The following is a 22,329-nucleotide window of genomic DNA, read 5'->3' as shown; positions in this document are numbered from 1 at the left end:
GGCAGCCCAACTCTTCCAGGATGGCACACCAGTATGTGCCATTGCCAGGTTTGCGGTGTCTCAAGAGCATGGAGGTGATTCCAGGAGGCAGGCAGTTACTTTAGGAGAGCTGGACAGGACCATAGAAGGTCCTTTACCCATCAGCAGGACCAGGATCTGCTCCTTTGTGCAAGGAGAACAGGATGAGCACTGCCAGAGCCCTAAGAAATCACCTCCAACAAGCCACTGGTGTCTTTGACCAAACCATAAGAAACAGACTTCATGAGGATGGCCTGAAGGCCCAGCATCCTCTAGTGGGCCCTGTGCTCACTGCCAGGCACCACGGAGCTCAAGTGGCATTTGCCATTAAACACCAGAATAGGCAGTTCCACCACTGGCGCCCTGTGCTTTTCACAGATGAGCGCAGGTTCACCCTGAGCATGTGACAGATGTGAAAGGGTCTGGAGAAGCCGTGGAGAACATTATGCTGCCTGTAAAATCATCCAGCATGACCGATTTGCTGGTGGGTCAGGGATGGTCTGGGGAGGCATAGTCACAGGAGGGACACAGACCTCTACAGGCTGAACAATGGCACCCTGACTTCCATTAGGTATCGGGATGAAATCCTTTGACTCATTGTCAGAAGCTACGCTGGTGCAGTGGGTCTTTGATTCCCATGGCGCACAAAAATGCCCGGCCTCATGCGGAGAGTATACAGTTAGTTCCTGGAGGATGACGGAATTAACATTGAGTGACTCCCACGTGCGCTTGACCTAAATCCAATAGAACACCTCTGGGACATTTGTTTTGGTTCATCCACCGCCAGATTGCACCTCAGTCTGTTCAGGAGCTCAGTGATGCCGTAGTCCAAATCTGGGAGGAAAAACCCTAGCACACTATCGCTCGTCTCTTAAGAGCATGCCCCAACATTGTTGTCCGGTATGCATAAAAGCACCTGGGGGCTATAAAAACTACAATTTTGAGTGGCTGCAAGGAAATTTCAGCAAAATGGACTAGCCTTCTCCATCTTTTTTTCACTTTGATATTCAGGGTGTCTTTGAATTCAGCCCTCTGCAGGTTGAGAATTTTCATTTCCATTAAACGATGTGGCATCCTTTAGTTCCCAACATTACCCAATCCATATCAGCATAGATATCCGAGCATGATATCTTCCCCTCCCCCCTCCCCCCCCCCCATTAAGATCTCGTGTGTTTTCAAAGTATTCCTGAAATTGTTTTGAGCAGTGTATGTAATGTGAATTTGCTGGGAATTCAAAGTCCTGTGTGTTTTCTGAGCAATTGGGGGGGGGGGGGGGGAATTCATATGCAAATTCCAGACTCCTTGCCTTCTATGGGAACACAAATTCAATCTGAAATCCGGTATGGGGGGGGGAAGACACCAATTTTGCTGATGTTCCCATTTTAAAAGAAGAGGTTTGGTCAGACTCTGCTCATACTGCCACTTAGCCACTGTCCCTTTACAGCAAATTTTCAAACATTTAAATCAGTTTTTGCTAGAATATAACATTTTCTAAATGTAGAGGCCCTGTATAATTAAATGGTGGTGGTTTGTGTCCAAAATGTCAAGCCTTAGACTGCATGAGCCCACAAAATGGCAAAAGGAGCACTGTGTTATGGGATGAGGCCTGACTGTAGGGCAGCACACCTCCAGCACCATTAGGTGTCCATGTCACTATAACTGGCTTTACTGTAAAAGTGATCCGATTGGCTGGCTGTAAAGAAAGCAGGTACAAGCTCATGGCTGCTGCAGTAGCTTGTTTTAAATGTTTCAGACTCCGGGAGTACTACACACGTCCAGAGATCTCCGGTAGAGAGAATATATAGGATCTCACAAAAGTGAGTACACCCCGCACATATTTGTAAATATATTATATCTTTACATTGTAGCAAAGTCATTTCAGTGTCACATGAAAAGTAGTGAGTATACAGCTTGTATAACAGTGTAAATTTGCTGTTCCCTCAAAATAACCGTCTAAACCGCTGGCAACAAAAGTGAGTACACCCCTAAGTGATAATGTCCAAACTGGGCCCAAAGTGTCAATATTTTGTGTGGCCACCATTATTTTTCAGCACTGTCTTAACCCTCTTGGGCATGGAGTTCACCAGAGCTTCGTGTTGCCACTGGAATCTTCTTCCATTTCTGGTGGAGCTGGTGGGTGTTCGAGACCTTGCACTCCACCTTACGTTTGAAGATGCCCTACAGATGCTCAATAGGGTTTAGGATGGAGATATGCTTGGCCAGTCCATCACCTTTACCCTCAGCTTCTTTAGCAAGACAGTGGTCATCTTGAGTGTGTTTGGGGTCAATATGTTGGAATACTGCCCTGCGGCCCAGTCTCCGAAGGTATGGCATCATGCTCTGGTTCAGTATGTCACAGTACATGTTGGCATTCATGGTTCCCTCAATGAACTGTAGCTCCCCAGTTCCGGCAGCACTCAAGCAGCCCCAGACTGACACTCCCACCACCATGCTTGACTGTAGGGAAGACACACTTGTCTTTGTACTCCTCACCTGGTTGCACGCTCAACACCATCTGAACACAAACAGTGGGGGGGTGGTGGAGGAGAAGGGGAAGCCCAGGAACAAGACCCGTCAAAGTCACATGGCTGGCTCACCTCCAACCTCAGCTGTAATAAGCAACGATAATGCACTAAACTATTGCAGGTACCACTGATGATGCATGACAGTGTATAGCAGTATCTGCGGTCTCTTTAAACCCTTATGAACACAATGTGGATGGGAGAGGGGGGGCAGGAACTTCTGCAATGCAGACATCAAGGTTAAGCCCCACCTACTGGCTCCGCCCACAACAGGTTACAAAATCAGTGATAAACGACAGTCATATGCACATGGCTCACAGGTGGAGTGCACATTAGCAGAGGAAAAATGCATAAACATGGCGCTTCAGCTTGATGTTCAGCACGATTATGTAGTGTACCCTTCAAGCAGGTTGATACCAAACGATAGGCCACACATGCCTGACCATCTGAGCGCAATCTATACCTACTTGAACAGTTATCACTTCATATTGCATCTAATTACAGTAATGTCATAATAAACAAATACAAGTGACAAAGGAGCTTTTTTTGTTATTTTATTAGGAATATTTCTTAGTGGGGTATGAAGAAAAACAACAATTTGTTCAGATCGAGGAATTTAAAAAAAAAAAAAAAAAATTGCATCATGAAGATATGTTCACCAATAAACAATAAAATATTCGCAGAACTATGATACAATGGGCAAAAACAGTAAAGCTGAAAAAGCAACATAAAAAATATCCTAAAGTGAGACAATCTGCTGATATATAAAACAAGCGGAGGCCCTTTGCTGCAAGGAGTGGCCTATGGCTAAGTCATGCTGCCAGCAAAGGAGTTATTGCATGCATGCTTAGACCAGCGACGGTCAATATTCCCCTCCCACCAAAACTCATTCCAAAAGGGGGAGGAAAAAGGAGCCTGGCTTTCCGACTTGGTTACAAGACATGAGAATTGGTGTAGGTAGTTTGATAGTGTTTTTGTGTTCCCCGCTGGCATCAGCAAAATTATATATTTAAAAGAAATAACAAAAACCTCCTTTTTGTGTAGATGAGAAATAAATAGTTATGGAATGCTACGTTTTAGTTCAGCAGAAAGTCTTCGGAATGACACACAGGAGTCAAACTAGCAGTTCAGGGACTCTTTTTCAAAACATGGTTTAAGCAAGCGTCCGCAAAGTGTGCAATAAGTAACAGCTCTACTTGACACAGGAGAACTGCGACTGACTTGCAAATTACATTTTATATGTTTGTTTCAAGGGAAAAGAAGATTACCAAAAAAGCATTCATTTCTATAGCATCACAATAATTATGTCCAGGCATGGGGTGGGGGTTGGGAGGGGGGGAGAGAAGTAAAACCAGAAACCACTTTCACATAAGGGGGTATTTATTATTTTCTGCTTTAAGTCTAGCCACATTGCTCTGAAAGCAACATGAAAACTCAGTAAATAAATGGCAACAAAAGAAATCTGGAAACTTTAGAGATTGCTGCCCATTCCATTTCTTTAAACCATTTTAGGAACTAGTTTGGATGTTACGAGCCTAGACAACTCCTATACACTGTGTCCTCGTTGGAAGGCAAGTCCTCGTTAACGCTTGGAAAGCTCATTAGATAGCCAGTCCAGTCCTTCATACAGACCTGTGCCCTGAGTTGCACATGTTGCTTGCACGTACCACTGGAAAATAAAAGGCAATCTGTTATAAAGGCCTCCTAATAAAGAAATATATCAAACAGGCAGCATCACAGCACATTTGTTTAACCACTTGCCTACCGGGCACTTTCAACCCCTTCCTGCCCAGACCAATTTTCAGATGTGCTGTTCCACTTTGAATGACAATTGCGTGGTCATGCAACACTGTACACGGTTTTCACACAAATAGACCTTTTTGGTGGCATTTACACACCGCTTGGTTTATTTTTATTTTTTTCAGCAGAAATGGAAAAAAGACCAAATATCTTGGGGAAAAAAAAGTTTTAGTTTGTTATAAAATTTAGCAAAAAGGATTTCTCAGGCACTGATGAGGCTGCACTGATGATCAGGACAAGGATAAGTGGCCCGATTGTTAGTGTAGACATCTTTCACACTTGCCAGTTACTGGCTGTGACAGCGTGAGGAAAGGAATGACGATAACTGGCAAATGCAGTTGCAGGGCAGATGTGTTTTTGGGATAAATGTCAGACACCCTCCAAGGACTTGACAATCGCGCTGTAGCCATCATTATCCAAAAAAAAAAAAAAAAAAAAAAAAAAAGACCCCCATAGGCCTCTGTTCACTTTAGGACTAACACTGATGCACTTTTGATGTGGATTGTTATTTAAAAAAAAAAAAAACATGTTCTACTTACCTCCTCTGTGCAGTTGGTTTTGCACAGAGCAGGCCGGATACTCCTCTTCTCAGGTCCCTCCGTTCCTGGCCGTTCCCTCCTATCGAGTGCCCCCACAGTAAGCAGCTTGCTATGGGGGCACCAGAGCCAACCTGCAGCTCCATGTGCCCATTCAGACATGGAACTACTGTTAGGCCCCGCCCCTTCTCTCCTTATGGGCTCACTGACAGCAGCCATGGGAGCCAATTGAGCAATGGCTGCATCTCAGCCAATCAGGAGGGAGTGTCCTTTGACAGCCAAGGGACTCGTGGACATCGCTGGACAGAGGAGGCACAGGTAAGTATTGGGGCTGCTACACACAGAAGGCTTTTTATCTTAATGCATAGAATACATCAAGCTAAAAAAAAACCTTCCTGACTTTACAACTTTTAAGGGCTCATGCACACTGCAGCTAAAAAAAAAAAAAAAAAAAAAAAAAAAAAAGAAGATTATTTTACAGGCATTTGAGCTTTTATTTCAGCTTGCAGAGCTTGTGCTTTTTTTGCACGTTATTTAGCTTCGATTTGAGCATTTTTTGCAAACCCTCCCCTCAGCTAATTTCCTTTTTTGCTTGCGTTTGAGCTTTTTCATGCTCTTTTGAGCGTTTTTGGGCACTTAGGTATCTTTATTGCTCGAAAGCTCCTCTCAAAAACAAGAGTTTGGTTTTGGGGGGGGGGGGGGGGGGCTTTCATTTCCAAGCAGAAAAAAAAAAAAAAAGCTCAAAAGCCTGTAAGAACTGCTTCTTTGAGCTGCAGTGTGGATGAGCCCTAAGGGTTCTTTCACACTGATGCACTTATGCATTCCCATTGACTTAAAGTGTCTTTAGGGCACTTATGAAAAACTGCACCAAAAGATGAGGCATGCAGGACTTTTCAAAGCACAGTACACCTGCACTGTGAACAATTACAATGGATGTAAAAAGGAATCGTTTTTCATGTGTCTTAGTTGCCCTGGAAAAGCACAAGAAAAGCACTCTAGTGTGAAAGGGGCCTTAAGGTGGGAGAGCGCCATCCTTTTTTATTCCAGAATCAAACCAAAAGCTTCCAGTCAACATCTTTACCCAAACATAAAAGTATAAGTTCACCTTTAAAAAAAAAAAAAATACACCTCTTAGCAGGTAAAAAATATGCCTTTATCATTTTTAAATGGATTTAAACAGATGTTATCACTCTAATATTGAAAGAGCCTAAAAGATAGGAAGAGCATGCACCCAGAGGGTTTCAGGCTGTGTTCAAAAGAGTGCTTTTGCAGAGACACCATGGTTAGGTATCTATCTGCACAGGTGAGATATCCTACCAATGTACCTTACCAGCAGCATTGCCCTTGCACATGCCCTCTCCTGAAAACAGCCTTAGCAAGGTTGGATGTTTTATTAAGAGGTTGACCAAGTTTGGGAGCTGCTGTCAGAACCTGTTACCATAGGAGAATAGTAGCCACCAGTAGAGCTTGTATTACCTTAAAGGAAAAGTTGACCTTTAAGAAAAAAAAAAATGCACATCTTTTTGCAGGTTAAAAAAAGGTGCATTTTTAGGCACCCGAGATTAGCAGATCACAGGTGCAATCTCAGGCTCCTGCAGACTGTCAGTGTAGCTCTGAGATCTCCATGCTACGGCCCTCCAGCTGTTGCTGAACATGTCCCTTGAGGCATTGTAAAACTGACATTCAGACATAACTAGGCATGATGGGAATTATAGTTCCTGAACAACTGGAGGGCCATAGTTTAGAGACCCCTGGGTAGAGGTCTGCCCAAACCATGAACGGTCAGGCGGTTACTAAATGACAGGAAGAATCAATGAATTACCTAGAGTACTCACCAGCACCCTGGTAGCTCATTGAACACTACAAGCTGTGGGCCAAAATGGCTGGTCGGTAATAGTTTCCACATTCACAGAAGCCTGAATGAATAATGCAGCTGGGTGGGCATAGCCCTGCAAAGCAGAGTTATTATAAATTGTGACGGCAGGTACAGAGAGAAGATCCCCAGGCAGTTGTCACAACAGGGACTGGGTTGTGACTAGGATTGGAGAGGTTAGCGGGGCTGCTGCATCAGTAACATGTTAGACGCTGAATACAGGTGCATCATGTTATAGAAGGTGAACGTATCCTTTAACCAAGCAGTCACCTGCCTTTGACTTGTCAGCGTCTGTCCTCAGAGTGTTGGAAAAGGCAAACATTTAAATTGTTCTATTTAGCCTCCTCCCTGTATACCCGATAACTGTATATAGTATGAAAAAGCTGCATATGAAGTCCGTATGACACAAAATCCCTCCTGACTACAAAGGGTGGTCGTTTGCAGCATTCTCTGTTGAGTTGGGCATGTAACCTGCCTGCAACACCCACTCCAAATGAACATTTAGCAAGTTGCTTCTCTGAGCAGAATATACAGCGCTTTAAATACAAGTACATTTTATGAATGAGGAAGGAACATGCGTGGGGGAGCAATACTCACAGTCCTGTTGCGGAGGGTCTGAAGTGTCAGCTTGTCAGTCATCTCACTGATGGCCATGGCGTTGGGCAAATCTTGTTTGTTTGCAAATACCAACAATACTGCATCTCTCAGCTCATCTTCCTGAAGCTAAAATGAACCAAAAGTAACGGGGTTATTATCAAGAACTTTAAACTGCATATTTATAGAACCTGTTTCATTAGATTCAGTATTTGGAATAGTCAGAAAGAATAAAAGTTTTCTTGGCATTGTGAGAATAAGGGGAAAATATTTTCTTTTAGACACACCTGTGGAATACTCAAGTCAATGCGTTTGGAAGGTAAGCAAGACAACCCGGGTGCCAGTCTAATCTCAAAGTAAAGATTGATTGAAAGAGAAAAAAAACACAAAAAACGCTGCCAAGTGTCTGGCACCAGCCATAAACAAATTGGTCTGGCAATTTTGCTTCTGTGGGTACCTTTAGGTCTTGTTCTCACAAATGTAGGCCCTAAGATTGCTGGATCACTTTTCAGAGGACTAGACAGGCAATGTGGCAAAATATTGCTTCCTCACCACCTGTTTTGACCCTAAGGCTCCGTTCACATGTAGGCGTTGGCGTTTTTCAGGCGTTTTACAGGCGTTTTTATAGGCATTTTTTTGGGCGTTTTTAACAGGTGTTTTTGGTGACCAATGGAAAAGCAGTGTTTTTTTTACAACATTTGCAAAGGAACCTCCCAGGGACCTCCTCCTCTGCATTGGACCTCCCAGGGACCTCCTCTTCTGCATGATTTTTTTTTTATGGTTCTGGACATGCTACAGAGCTGAAACTTCACAGGTACACTTTTTAGACCCCCCAGACACTAAAATTAAAACTAAATCCAAAGAAATGTTTTTTTATTTTTTTCAATAATTGGCTCTCTATCAAAAACGACAATTTTTAAGAACTTTTTTTTGCCTGATTCATAGTCCCTGGGGCATGATCCAGAACCCTAGGCACTTTTTAGGGGCATTTATTGGGTTTTAGGGCTTCAAAAGGGTGTTTTTTGATTCCATATATATATATATATCTACATTACGGTCACCTTGGCACAGCAGAGTCAATTTACCCTAAACTTCGTTACGGTCACCTTGGCATGGAAGAGTTTGGTCACCTTGGCTCAGCAGAGTCAATTTACCCTAAACTTCGTTACGGTCACCTTGGCATGGAAGAGTTTGGTCACCTTGGCACAGCAGAGTCAGTTCACCTAAACTTCGTTACGGTCACCTTGGCATGGAAGAGTTTGGTCAGCCTGGCACAGCAGAGTCAGTTCACCTAAACTTCGTTACGGTCACCTTGGCATGGAAGAGTTTGGTCAGCCTGGCACAGCAGAGTCAGTTCACCTAAACTTCGTTACGGTCACCTTGGCATGGAAGAGTTTGGTCAGCCTGGCACAGCAGAGTCAGTTCACCTAAACTTCGTTACGGTCACCTTGGCATGGAAGAGTTTGGTCAGCCTGGCACAGCAGAGTCAGTTCACCTAAACTTCGTTACGGTCACCTTGGTATGGCAGGGTCTGGTCACCTAAACTGCCTAACTGCTGTTCTCCATGTTTCAGGAAAATGCTCACAGCAGAGGCATGCCAAGGGGGAGGAGACCTGGGTGGAGACCTGTGCTGTTTGAGCTGATCAGGAGCAACTAAACGCTTGTAAAACGCCTGTGAAACGCCAAATATCACTTTACATTGAGGTCTATGGGACAAAACGCCTGTGATCTGCCCAAAAAGAAGCTCAAGTACTTTTTTGAGCGTTGGGCGTTTTCCTTAGGGCATCAAAACGCTCAGATGTGAACAGGGGTCATTGCAATGAATGGGATTTGTCTTGTTGGGCGTTTTGAGAGCTGATTAGTGAGCAGAAAAAAGCTCCAAAATCGCCCACATGTGAACGGAGCCTAAAAAGGCTGAACCAATGTAAACAACCGTGTTTACATGGCAGTCCCACAAATTTAAAGAGGTAGTAAACTGCAAAAACTAAAAATTCCCCCCCTGCAAACATGAAAAACTTACCTGATAAAGCCCTCCAAGCAACATGCCATCACTGCTGACAGGGCTTTCTTTTTCACCCTGTCTTCCTTGCGGGTTTGGGGGCTGTGGCCATTTGACTGGCCAAGCCGGGGTATCACCTTAACGGGAGTCATAGCCACGGCAAGGCTCTCTAAGGATGGCACTCAGTGTACATGCATCAGTGACATCACTGGTGCTGCTAAAATAATTTCCTTAACGGTGCACGTTTAGGAGATACTTCCTATACCTACAAGTCACTATTATAGGCTTACTTGTAGGTATTTTAAAACAAAAAATAAATAAATTGTCTATATTACCACTTTGCAAAATGAAGTTTAATTTTTGTGTACAGATCTGAACAGGTGCATGCTGCTTTTTTTGTAAAACTGCATTTCGTGTACCTGCTTTTTCCATCCATTAGCTGCCCATGTGAAAAAGCCATTAGGCAATTGAGAGAAGGAAAGGAGAGTGCCATACATGCTACTATATCCAAGTACCAGGTTCAGGTATTTACAGACAATACCGACATGGGCGATTGGTATTCAGTATAACTTCAATTCATAAAAAACGAGCCAGAATCGGTTACAAAAAAAAAAAAAAAACTCTTCCAGCTAAGCACAATAGAAAAATGAAACTTCATTTCAATATCTTTTCCACTGACAGATAATTATGTTGCAAGTGGCTGAGCACACTTTATTTTAGTAGTTTCGGGTCTCAATAGAGGATGTTATTTTACTATAGAACACAGAAAACACACACTGCTTCAAAGATATAGCTTACCATTTTCTGTAACTCTTCTGCTGCCTCCTGGATTCGCTCTCTGTCGTTACTATCTACAACAAAAATGAGGCCCTAGAAAGAAAACACATTTCTGATAAGCTGTAATCCTAAGAGGATATTGCCCAACATTCCAATAATACCAAGTGGCCCACATAATGCTGGAAGCACAGAATGTAATCGCAGCAAGCGCCGCTTGTCATAAGCAGATTTTATGTGGGCTGAATAAGTCATGACAATGGGATTGGGATACAGGTATCTTTCAAATTTCTGGAAAGTCCTATCTACTTTTACCTGGCAAAATTAAGTAATCATTTTAGGGTGAGCATGTCAAACAGGTTGACTGAAGATAACCCTTTCTTGTGGCTCTCTTTACATGTTGTGCAAACGCCCAATTTGTTATTAATGGCGAATATATATATATATATATATATATATATATATATATATATATACACACACACACACACACACACACACACACACACACTATATATATATATATATATATATATATATATATATATATATATATATACATACACACACACACACACACACACACACACACACACATACATACGCCTTATGTACAATTTGCAGATTGGTAAAGGTTTACTTGCACAAGGCTTCGTCTACAATTAATCTTTTACGGTATAGCCCAGTTCTATTCATATTTTGGCCTGCACATATACTACATTATCCCCCGGATGCAGTAATCTTATTTAATGCGATGCCTCAATGCAGAAAATGATGGTGGTGGGCGGGGGTGGTGGATTAGATGGTTTAAGAAAGTCTAGTTTGACTTCGCTGTACCAGTTTGTACCTGTCAAGCGTATCTTTAGGTAAATGGAGAGCTGCACGGCATTTACAGAAGATGGGTTAGATAAACATCTACATCTGTTTTGTAGCTTTGAAAAAAAAGATACCTGTGTATTCTGGAAGTAATGCCTCCAGAGGGGTCGGATTTTATCCTGGCCACCAACATCCCAGACGGTGAAACAGATATTTTTGTATTCTACAGTTTCCACATTGAAACCTAAAAAGAGAAAAAGATTTAAAAGTGTATATTAGAAAGTCAGGCCTACAAAACATGTTGAAGGGAATATACCAAAACTAGAGCAGCATCTTTCAATTTCAACACTTAACTGAACAAGCGAAAGGTAAAAGCTGACTGGTTGCCATGAACAGCTGCTCTTAATTGTCCCCCATTAAAAAAAAAAAAAAAAAAAAAAAAAAAAAAAAAAGGAACAAAATTCTTTTCATAACAGGTAAGCAAGTTTCCAGAAAGACATACATATACACATACAACATGCTTTACATTGTTTATTGGTACACTATAGAGGTCTTATGTTTTGAAGGATAAGTTCACCTTTCCAGAAAAAATGCACATTTCTGCAGAAAAATTAAATACATTTAAAACATTTTTTTTTTTTTTTTTTTTAAAGGGGGAACTGGCAGAAGGAGCTGGAACATGTTACATGCTTCAAAAAGGTGAACGTAACCTTTAAATGTGGTGTCAGTGATTCACAGGTATTCATTGTGTTTTGTGAGATTTTATTTAGACCATTAGAATATGCTTAAGGAAGACATGTAGAGAGCACCTGTGAACAGGGTGGTTTAACAGCTTTTTCAACTTCCATTATGTTGTTGGACAATCCTATTCCATCCAGGGCTCGACAAACCCCAGGTCGCATTGGCGAATAGAATTAGCAGTCTGGCACCTGGGCTACACTGCGTCAGGCGTTTTGTCCCAGACATCCCAAGACTCCCGCACGCAAGGTGCAGGAGGGTCCCACATGCGGGCTGCGGCGCTGACAACCGCATGTACTGCACGATACCCCGGCTGTGTGTCAGCAATCAGAACGGAGGCGATGCTTTCTGTACAGTTCCGGCTCTATCCTGTCACAGTGAGTGATATCAAATGCACTCCGCCTGTGAGGAGACCAAGTGATACAGGAAGCATCGGCTCTGCATGCTTCCTCCAGTGCCGCTCCACACACACTCCCCCCCCCCCCCCAGCAGTACATCACATGTGCTTGGGGTGCTACTAGCCCCCGGCACACAATTGTAAATATCCTATGTGCAGTGTTTCTGACTCCTAACACCATCACCACTTCAAATCACTGAAGTGGTCTTGGTGGTTAGTGTGTTCCTTTAATATCTCTCAGTAGTAGTAAACCTCTGTATACTGATTGGATTTCATTTGATCATCCTCCAGTTGTGTTAAATTGGTGGGGGTGTGAAGTTCCACCTCTCTGAAATGGGTTTTTGCAGGTTGGGATGTCTGTTGTCCCAATGCAGCCCCAGTCCATGGGTGTGCGGACGAAGATGCCGCGGCTTTGCGGCCTGCTGTAGGGAGATGCTTACATTAGGGAACTGGCGCCCTCTTGTGGTGGCTGGGGCAGCAACAAGCAGTCACTGGCAGCGCTGAGGGTTTCCCCTGCCTGTTCTCATTGCTCAAGAGGTTGAAGATGCTGATCTGGGAGCTGGTCAGAACAGCCTCAGTTCCATTTAAAACCCCACAAAGATGGAAACTGTTTTTTTTTTTTTTTTTCTATTTAAATTTTTTTCCATTAAAATTCATTTTTTATTCTCTCCCTGTCATGCCACACAGCCGAAGGCCCCTTTTACCCAGGTTGTCTGATCAGGTCCGCCTGTCAGTTTTTCAGGAGGACCTGATCGGACCCTCCAGTCTCCTCAATGGAGTGGTGTATGTCCGCTGACAACCGCAGAGGAGAGCAGTCCATGTTCGCTCTGCATAGCAGAGAGGACAAGACCTGTCATCAACCTGCTCAGCAGGGATAAGCTGAGAAATCCCTGATCAAGTGGGTTCCACGAAGCAGAGATGCATGTGTTAAAGGGGCCTAAGGTGGCATGAGTTACTGGATCACTCAAGCTCCAATCGCCTCCAACTTACTGTCCTTCCCTAGCAAGCCACTGCCCATCACACCATCAAGCCAAGTACACACTTGTCGAATGCTGGGCAACATTAGCCGGTTCATTAAAAACTGTCCACCATTCGGCCGTGTGCATGGCAGCTGGTCCGACAGAAGCTGGCCATTCGGCGTGCGTGGAAAAAACTGGCTCCTAGATTTCAAGCAAGTTTGTCAAGCCTTGATTATACCTATACACATTTTATAGAGCCTGAAGAGCAGCTTCCAGCCATTTGGTGTTTGCAGTGCAGCCCGCAGATCCCAGCAGTCATTAGTTGGAGAACTAATTTGTAAAGGGGGTTTTTACCAACTATGCACTAGCACCACCATGTCCCTAGTCTGACTTTCATGCACAATATGGCTTCTGTCTCCTATCACTTCTAGAGGAAATGGCCAGAGACTGCGTTACAGAAGTCAATAGGAGTCTTCTGTAGCCTTGACATAACATTACTGGCGGTCCCTCTGCAGATATCAGTTGCTGAATTTGAGGCTACTTAGATCTTATAAATTACACAGCCATTGCTATAGAGACTGGGTTACAGTGACCAAGTAACATAAGAATATAGATACTTGGGTATGTGCCCGAAACTCAGCTGAAGCAGTTTAGAGATGCTCAAAACATCCTCATTACAGAACAGAACAAGTCCTGTTGAATGTGATAACTACTAATCCTACATGTTGTGAGGTCACTGAGCAACAAGTAGCAATGAACCCAATATGGCTTTGATCTGCTACATAAAAGCTGTTATCCATAGAAAGCAGTCAGTAAAATGTACTCACCAATCGTTGGGATGGTTGTGACAATTTCTCCAAGCTTCAGCTTATACAAAATAGTTGTTTTTCCAGCAGCATCAAGACCGACTGTAAAGAGAAGAAATTGCCATTAGGTATCGTCCTTGGGACACAACAATCAAACATTGCAGTTTTAACCTAAAGCAACAGCTATGTTTTAATTAGATTTTATCCTGAAGAAACTGGAGGAGTCATTACCGGGGCCAATTCAATTCTGATGTAATAAAGCGATAGCCAACCCTATGTGCAAACACCATATATTTTGCTTTCTTCCATATTCCGCAAACTCCAGGGGGTAAAGTACCTTTTAACAAAACGTTCATAGGTACCACAGCAAAAATCTTAACAGAAAGTCTTGCAGACAGAGATCACATCATACAATTACTGTGTGCCATGGGCTCCTAATACAGGAGATTACAGCAACATTCTGCTCCACTTGGACGTTCTTACTTTCCCCAAAACAATCAATTTTTGCCTAGGCGAGAATTATGCTAACCTGAACCAACGCCGCAGCCTCCTGGGACACACCACAGGTCCCAGGGGACTGTGGGACCAATGTGAAAGCACAACACAAACTCTCGCATAAAGTGGGAAGCCCACTGTGAAACAGGAAGTTGCAACTGGCTCCCACAGCTAAGATCGCAGTGCCAGGGATCTGAATCCTGGTGAAGGATCAGCGCCAGTGAAGACAGCGATCAAGTCAGTATCTGTAGTTTAATATATATATATATATATATATATATATATATATATATATATATATATATATATATATATATATATATATATATATATATATATATATATATATATATATATATATATATATATATATATATATATATACACACACATATACACACACACACAAAACTGAAGTTCCTCCTTATGCCATCCCTCAAAAAAAAAAAAAAATCAGCTTCATTGAAGATCAAAGTTCTGCAGAATAATATTCAGCATTTGACACTTCTGGGAGTGTCCAATGGCACTTCCATTGTGCTCTTTCCTCCACAGCATTATGTCACTGAAGGACAGTAGTGGTGTGGTGGTCTGAGGGGACCACAATGAACAAAGGAGCAAGTGTATAATACACCTAAATTTACATAAAAAAATAAAATCTTTCTGCAAGCTTAGACCACCAAAGAAGCAGACTTCAGTAGCCCAGTCTGCAGGACTGATGAATTCAGTGCTTTCTCTGCACGGATGGAGATTATATATCCCCATCTATTTTTTTTTTTAATAGCACTTTAAAAGAAGAATCTATAACAAAGAGAAAACGTATTAAAATAGATTAGCTTTATTTTCTTTTTACAGCAATGCACAAAAAAAAAAAAAAAAAATGTGATTACATTCATAACCTTTTCTACGTACTTGCACTGCATGTACTGATTTGAAGGTGAATAAAAGGGAATCTTAGAAAAGTATCAGAGGTGTGTAAAATAAGTTACATGTCAGCGTTCCCAGAACCGGTTGGGCCAGTTACTCTATAGTAGCTAGTTTACAGTCAACAATATTTAATTTAAAATGTGTCCAACTGACATACTGGAGACTGAAATCAACACTGGCTAGGATCTCTTCTTTCATTACACCAGGATGTATGAGACCTGAAGGAACTTTGAGGCTCTATGCACATTAGCCTTTTATTAAGCTCCTAGACGCTATTAGCATTTTTTTCTGCTCTAAGCTAAAAAGTGTTATCCCATGTGTCCATACACACTACTTTAGTCTATTCGTTTTTGAGCTGCATCTTCTAGGAGAAGGGGGAGGAAAAAAAAAAAAAAAAAAAAGGCTGACCTCTCCTAAACGCAACTACAAGCTGGCACAAAAACTCTCGCTATTTTTCATCCAGTGTTTTTTCCTAGCTTTTTTTGAGCAAAAAAAAAGGTGCTAGTAAAAAATGCTAGTGTGCATGTATTGCATGGAGCTGAAATGTGAGCACACCCATTTACAAAGAAGAAATCTTGCAGGTTTTGTTGGTACACACCTATTATATACACTGAGATTTAAAGCAATGCATACCACTGTGTGCTGCCATTCATTCCAAACAGAACCCCAATTCACAAGTACTGTAGGTGCCAACTGATGCACTGGCAGCCCAACTGAAAAAGGTTGCCCAAAAGCAATGTTAAATCCCAATACTAAAAAGGTGATAGAAATGACATGACGTGGTGACAAATCTTCTGCGCCCTGAGCTACAATCAGCTGGAGTAATAACGCATGCCTCTGCAACATGCAGCCAAAATTGACAATACAAAAATACAAACTTATTTTTTGTTACAGTGCACAGGAGTTGTCTGAGCAATAACATACTAAGGCTGTCCACATACAATGTGGTCATTTCCAAACTAGCCAGGGGGCTAAGAAAAAATTAAAGATAAAAATTCACAGAAAATTGCCCAAGCCACACAAGCAAAAAGGTTGGAGGAGCCTGCCTGATGGGACATTGTATTCTGACAGCAGGGATTCTTTGCTATCAGAATACACAGATTGAATAAAAGTTCTCTAGCATTTCCATTTAACTTCTGTTGAGTGGGAATGGCCATAGATGGGTTGAGATTTGTCTGGTCTCTGCTAAAAATGTGAAATTTTAAACTATGGCTGTCTATCATTTACATACAGCAGCTTAGCACAAAGTATGACATGAAAAGGTCAAGAGAGATGCAAACAAAATTATGGATCAAGGGCACTTGGCTACCTGGCTGGATTACAAAGACATCCTCAATCATAAAAGTAAATATCAGCAACCTTTAGTATCTCACCACTGCTTAAATCAATTACCTATAATTTATAAAGGAGTTGAAAAGTCAGAAGTGTTTTTTTTTTATCTTCATGCACTCTATGCATTAAGATAAACCGTCTGGGTGTAGCAACCCACCCAGCACCAATACTTACTTGTGCCCTCTGTCTAGCGATGTCCACGAGTCCCTCAGCCATCCAGGACTCTCCCTCCTTATTGGCCAAGACAAAGCCGCCATGCCACTGGCGCCCATGGCTGTCAAAGTCAGTAAGCCAATCAGGAGAGGGGGCGGGGCCAAACAGCAGCTGCGTATCTGAATGGACACACGGAGCTGCAGCTCGGCTGCCCCCATAGCAAGTTGCTTGCTGTTGGGGCACTTGACAGGAAGGAGGGGCCAGGAGCAGCAAGGAGGGACCCAATAGGAGGATTCGGCCTGCCCTGTGCAAAACCAACTGCACAGAGGAGGCAAGTATAACCGGTTTGTTTTTTGAAAACGAGGCTTTACAATCACTTCCGAATGCAAAGAAATGATGAAAAAAAAGTCACCATATACTATGGGAGATTTGTATTAGTTTGCATTAACCACTTCCCGCAAACAGACTTACCCTGTACATCAGTGAAGTGGTTCTACCAGGGTGATGCCTGCAGCTAGAGGAATCATCCCTGTACTGCTTTTTAGAGCCAGCGGTCGGCTTTCTGGTGATAACCGATGTGGCTCAGCAGCCACATCGTCATCACAGGGAGGAGCCACATCGTCATCACAGGGAGCGGAAGGGGACGCCCCCCCACCGGCACGTCCGCTGGCAGGTCAGAGGTCCTGAACGAAACCAGATTCAGCTTCATCGGGTCTCCCATGAAGTAACCAGGAAGGTACACCACTTCCGGTTTACTCAGCTGCCAATGGTGCCGATTTTAAAGAAAGTTCACGCAAAGAAAAAAAGGCATACGTAAGTCGCGCCCGCAAATGTAAAAAACTGTGTTCAAATCACAAGTGAGGCATCACCGCAATCGTCAGAGTAATAATTCTTCAAAAAGACCTCTTGTGTAACTCAACTGGTAAACGATACATTTTTAAACCATCGCCCATGGAGATTTTTTTTAAGTACCGTAGCTTGTCGCCATTCCACGAGTGTGCGAAATATTAAACATGTTTGCTATCTATTTACTCGGCGTGACATCTTTCCCAAAAAAAAAAAAAAAAAAACAAACTGGGCTAACTTTACAGTTTCGTTTTTTTTTTTTAATTCAGTAAAGTGTATTTTTTTCTAAAAAATTGCATTTGAAAAACTGCTGCACAAATATCGTATGACATAAAAAAGTGCAACGACAACTATTTGATTCTCCAGAGTCTTTGCTAAAAAAAAACCTAAAATGCTTGGGGGTTCCAATTAATTTTCTAGCAAAATACTGATTTTTAACTTGTAAAAAACAAGTGTCAGAAATAGACTTGGTCCCCAAGTGGTTAATTCTGTCCTAAAAGCAAAGTTCAACCAGTTTTTGTTGTTTATTAAAAGTCAGCAGCTACAAAAAGTTTAAGACTAACACACACGACCCAGGATCCAGCGATGCGGCCGGTGGGAGCCTCAGTTCTCTCTCCCTCTTCTCCCCACAGCGCCATCACCACAAGTGTGGGGAATCCGGCTGTGACAGCTTGCGGATTCACAACCGGGTGCGCACTGCGCATGCACAAGTCGCGCTGTGCTTCCTTAGTGGCCGGGCAATCTTCAGGGACCTGTGACGTGTCCCAGAAGATTGGAGGGAGGGGGAGAGGAGAACTTCCACTCAAGGCACATAGGTGGCCCGAGCACAAATGGAAGCGGGTACCTGTCAAATCTAGGCACCCCCACCACCCCAAAAAAAAAAAAACACAACATGCCAAATGTGGCATGTCAGAGGGTCAGGAGCACTTAAAGCTGAAGTTTCACTTTTGGGTGGAATTCAACATATTCATGGTAAAATTATAATAACTACCACCTTCATAAAAAGTTACTTCTCTTTTACAGTACATTTATTAGCATCTTCAATAAACGCACTGAGTGGAAATGATCAGCAATGGAGCAGACGGAATCCGATGCAGATGTGCATGGTAACCAATTCGTTTCTAGGTTTCCTTTTCAACGTTTAACTGAACAAGAATACAGAAGCTGTTGCCATACACAGCTGCTCCGGATTCGGTCTCTTCCAATTTTGACAATGCCCCACCATTAAAGTGCAATTATTTAACATAAAATGTTTAACGTACCTTTCATAAATTCCTGGGGCAAAGCCTACACTAACTTCCATTCTGGAGATGTGCGCAATCCCTGAAGGTCAGGATTATTACCACTGTAATCCTAGCACGTTATAATGCACACGTGCGCTCATGTATGGAATGACTGCCTGCTGGTCTCATTTTAACACAAAAAGCGGGCCAGCAGAAAGGTTTATATACAGCAATTTTTGTTGTGCGTTTTTCAATAAAGCTTATTGCCCATATATTTACAAAGTTATAACACAACTTGCAATTGGTGACAGCATGAAATATCCAAGTCATATCCTCTAGCCTCTGTGCTGCCTACACATGAGCGCACAACGTTTGGGTTGCTACGAGGAAGCTCCTTCGAAACACCACTAGTCACAACAAACTAGTATGGGTAATAAACAAATTTGGTGATAAAAACCATATACAGGACTGAAAAAAGGTGCGGCTACATGGCAATACCATTAAGCACTTGAGTATAACCGTAAGAAAACTAAGCGGTCTCATTAGGACCTGGACATGTTGATGCCTGAATCTACAGCCAGAAGGTAATTTATGGGTGAGGATCCAGAAACTAAGCACAGCCTGTCAGTATAAAGATCGGGGTGTAAACCAAGAAAAGCTGTGCCAACACAGCTTTTAAATTTTACTCAACCTTTAGGACAGCGCACTTATAGGTTGTGATGAATACAACTCTGAAGTAATTAATACTTTTCCTGTCCTTACATCACCTGCGTGTTCCCATGCCCAAGCACACAAGACAAAGCACCTAGCACAAGCTGGACTAAAATATGCATGCCAATAGGATTAGGATGATGTCAAAGTGTGTTCACATGCACACAAATAGAAAACCTCAATTAAAGGCTTAGTTCACCTTTACAAAAAACAAAAAAAGTGACCCAACACCGACTCCCTCCTCACTACTTGCCACCAGTGATCCTTCCTTGTCAAGGCACAAGCAGCCACTCCACAGGTCCGGGCTTGGATATTCCTGCTGCTCTTCCTGTGCGTGAGGATGAACCAGATGAATTCTGATTAGTCAGTGCCATTAAATGGACAGCAATGCCCAATAAGATTCAATCTAGTCTGTACTGGCAGTGCAGGACAGACAACAGAGCAGCAAGGGTATCAAATCCCCTGACCTGTGGAGTGGCTGCAGGTGCAACGACAGCTGACAATGGTAGCAAATACAGCTTGGATAGGTGGGTGGGGGAGCAGGTCTGGTGTTGGGTCACCTTTAGAGTTTTTTTTTGTAAAGGTAAATTTAAGGTTATCAGTAGTGCATTTTTTGTGTAGACTTTACACCTATGGATTGTGGTAACAGGTGAACTACCTTCATGCACAATATATTTTAACATGCACTTGAGTGCCACTGAAAACAAATGACACTACAATACATCTGTATTTCAGGGAAATGCTAAGCATTAAAACATTACAAAAAAAAAAAACAGATAGTGCATATCTGATTTTGTAAGTTATAGTGTTTGCATCCCATTCAAATAAGTGGGCTGACTTCAAACAAGGCCATTAACATGTGACAGAACCTTAAATTGCCATAATGGATCAGCTTAGTGTGAACGGGCCCTGCCTCTGATCATCTACCAAACAACTTAAGCGGCTGTAAACCCAAAAAAAAAAACCTGCAAGACAAAAGGCATAATGAGCTAGTATGCATCGCATACTAGCCCATTATGTGTAACTTACCTTAGAACGAAGCCCTGACACGGACCCCCGGACATCGCTGCGGGCGCTGCCATGATCCCTCGCCGTCTCTTCCGGGTTCGGCGGCTCCGGCGCGGTGATTGGCTGGAAGAGACGGCTCCGGCGCGATGATTGGCCGGAGCTGCGATGACGTCACTCCCGCGCATGTGCGCGGGAGTGATTTTTTGGCAAGCTCCCGGCAAATAGATTGAAGGTCCCCCTGGACCTTCAGAGCGCATGCGCAGCTCGCGCAAGCGGCTGCATGCACTGTAAATATCTCCTAAACCATGCCGGTTTAGGAGATATTATTTGTACCTACAGGTAAGCCTTATTATAGGCTTACCTGTAGGTAAAAGTGTCAAAAAGCGGGATACTACCGCTTTAAACAAGCACTTGCATTGCAGGAGTTCGGAAACTCAAAATTAAGAAGTGTTCCAGGTAAATAACTCCTAAAATCAAGCAAAGAAACATTACTGAGCCCCGGTTCACACTTCTGCGAGTGCCGGGTTCGCATGTAATGTCGGAGCGCACTGCTCCGACATTACATGCGATCAGCTGTGCGGTGCGAGTTTAGCCAGTTTGTATGGCTAAATTCGCATCGCACCCGGAGCAAACTCGCACAGGAGGCATTTTTGCAGCCGCATCAGGATCGGATCGCACAGCGATATGCGAACTGGGGGTGTCGTTAAGATTACATTGACACCCCCAGCGTATCGCATATGGCAGTGTGAACTGCCGGGGGTGCGTGTGCGATGCGCGAACAGGCTGCGAATTCGAAGGCGAAGGCAATGCAGTCCACTGCCCCCTGACAATTTTTTTTTTGCTGGGGAGGAAGGAAGTTGGTTCGGGGGCACGGCCACAGCAGCTTCCAACTAACGGTAGGCAAAGGCTGAAGTGGTCATGGTGGTTAGAGTGTTCCTTTAATATCTCTCAGAAGAAGTAAACCTCTATATACTGATTCCATTTCATTTGATCATCCTCTAGTTGTGTTAAATTAGTGCGGGGTGGGGGGGTGCGCCGGCATTTTATTACTTATATACCTTAACTATAGTATATATTTTATATGCGGCCCAAGAAAATCTCTACACTCAATGTGGCCCAGAGAAGCCAAAGGGTTGGACACCCATGATGTACACGATACAGCTGCTCCTGTGTTCCATGTAATGTGCTGATGTTTACAACCCCTGTGAGGTTGCAAGTCACATGGGGTGTTTCGGGAACTTGTGAACAGCACTATGATCTCGCAGAATCTCAGAGCAGTGCCGCAGAGAGGAGATGCATTTAGATGAATAGAATGAGCGTGCCGTGAATCAGGCAAAATATGTGAATGCGCCGGTGACGTCATGAAAATGAAGAGTGCAGATTACAGGTGAAATGAGCAGGTTAGATTTGATAGATACACAGCAATTTCTACAGTGTGTTTTCCAGATTTAAATGGGGAAAATTAATCTGGGAGAGAGTTTACAACCACTTTAAATCCTAAGTGCAGCCAAAAACACAACAGAGGATTTTTACTAACAAAGGAGGAATCAGCACAAGGGAGACATCCTACTGCCCAATGTCCCTTGTGCAGATTTTGCTGTCTGTGGTTTAGGCTACACTTAGACTTTAAACACACAAGTCAGTAATAGTAGCCCTCAGGTTTCTATTTGAACACATTCCCTTTATCAAATAGTAGTTTACTTCCCTCTGCAATAAATCCAACCACCCCACAAACATACAGTATCTCACAAGAGTACACCCCTCACATTTCTGTAAAAATTGTATTATATCTTTTCATGTGACAA

The 22,329-nt window shown here is 43.0% G+C and overlaps 1 protein-coding gene across 1 annotated transcript in view; it reads right to left on the bottom strand.

Moving 5' to 3' along the window:
* Positions 1-4,042: 4,042 nt before the first annotated feature.
* ARF4 (ARF GTPase 4) overlaps positions 4,043-22,329 on the bottom strand; it is a 38,840-nt gene continuing 20,553 nt past the window's right edge. Inside the window, exons 2-6 of the mRNA XM_082266154.1 lie at positions 13,854-13,934; positions 11,067-11,176; positions 10,141-10,212; positions 7,347-7,472; positions 4,043-4,209 (exon numbers count right to left, since the gene is read on the bottom strand). Of these exons, the coding sequence (XP_082122280.1) occupies positions 4,123-4,209; positions 7,347-7,472; positions 10,141-10,212; positions 11,067-11,176; positions 13,854-13,934 (476 nt within the window). The 3' untranslated portion in view covers positions 4,043-4,122. The remainder of the gene's footprint in view (positions 4,210-7,346; positions 7,473-10,140; positions 10,213-11,066; positions 11,177-13,853; positions 13,935-22,329) is intronic.

Source organism: Pelophylax lessonae, assembly GCF_965119305.1.
Source record: "Pelophylax lessonae genome assembly, chromosome: 8".
Lineage (NCBI taxonomy): Eukaryota > Metazoa > Chordata > Amphibia > Anura > Ranidae > Pelophylax > Pelophylax lessonae.
The sequence above is the reverse complement of the archived record's forward strand: the minus strand, read 5'-3'. Positions and strand labels throughout refer to the sequence as shown.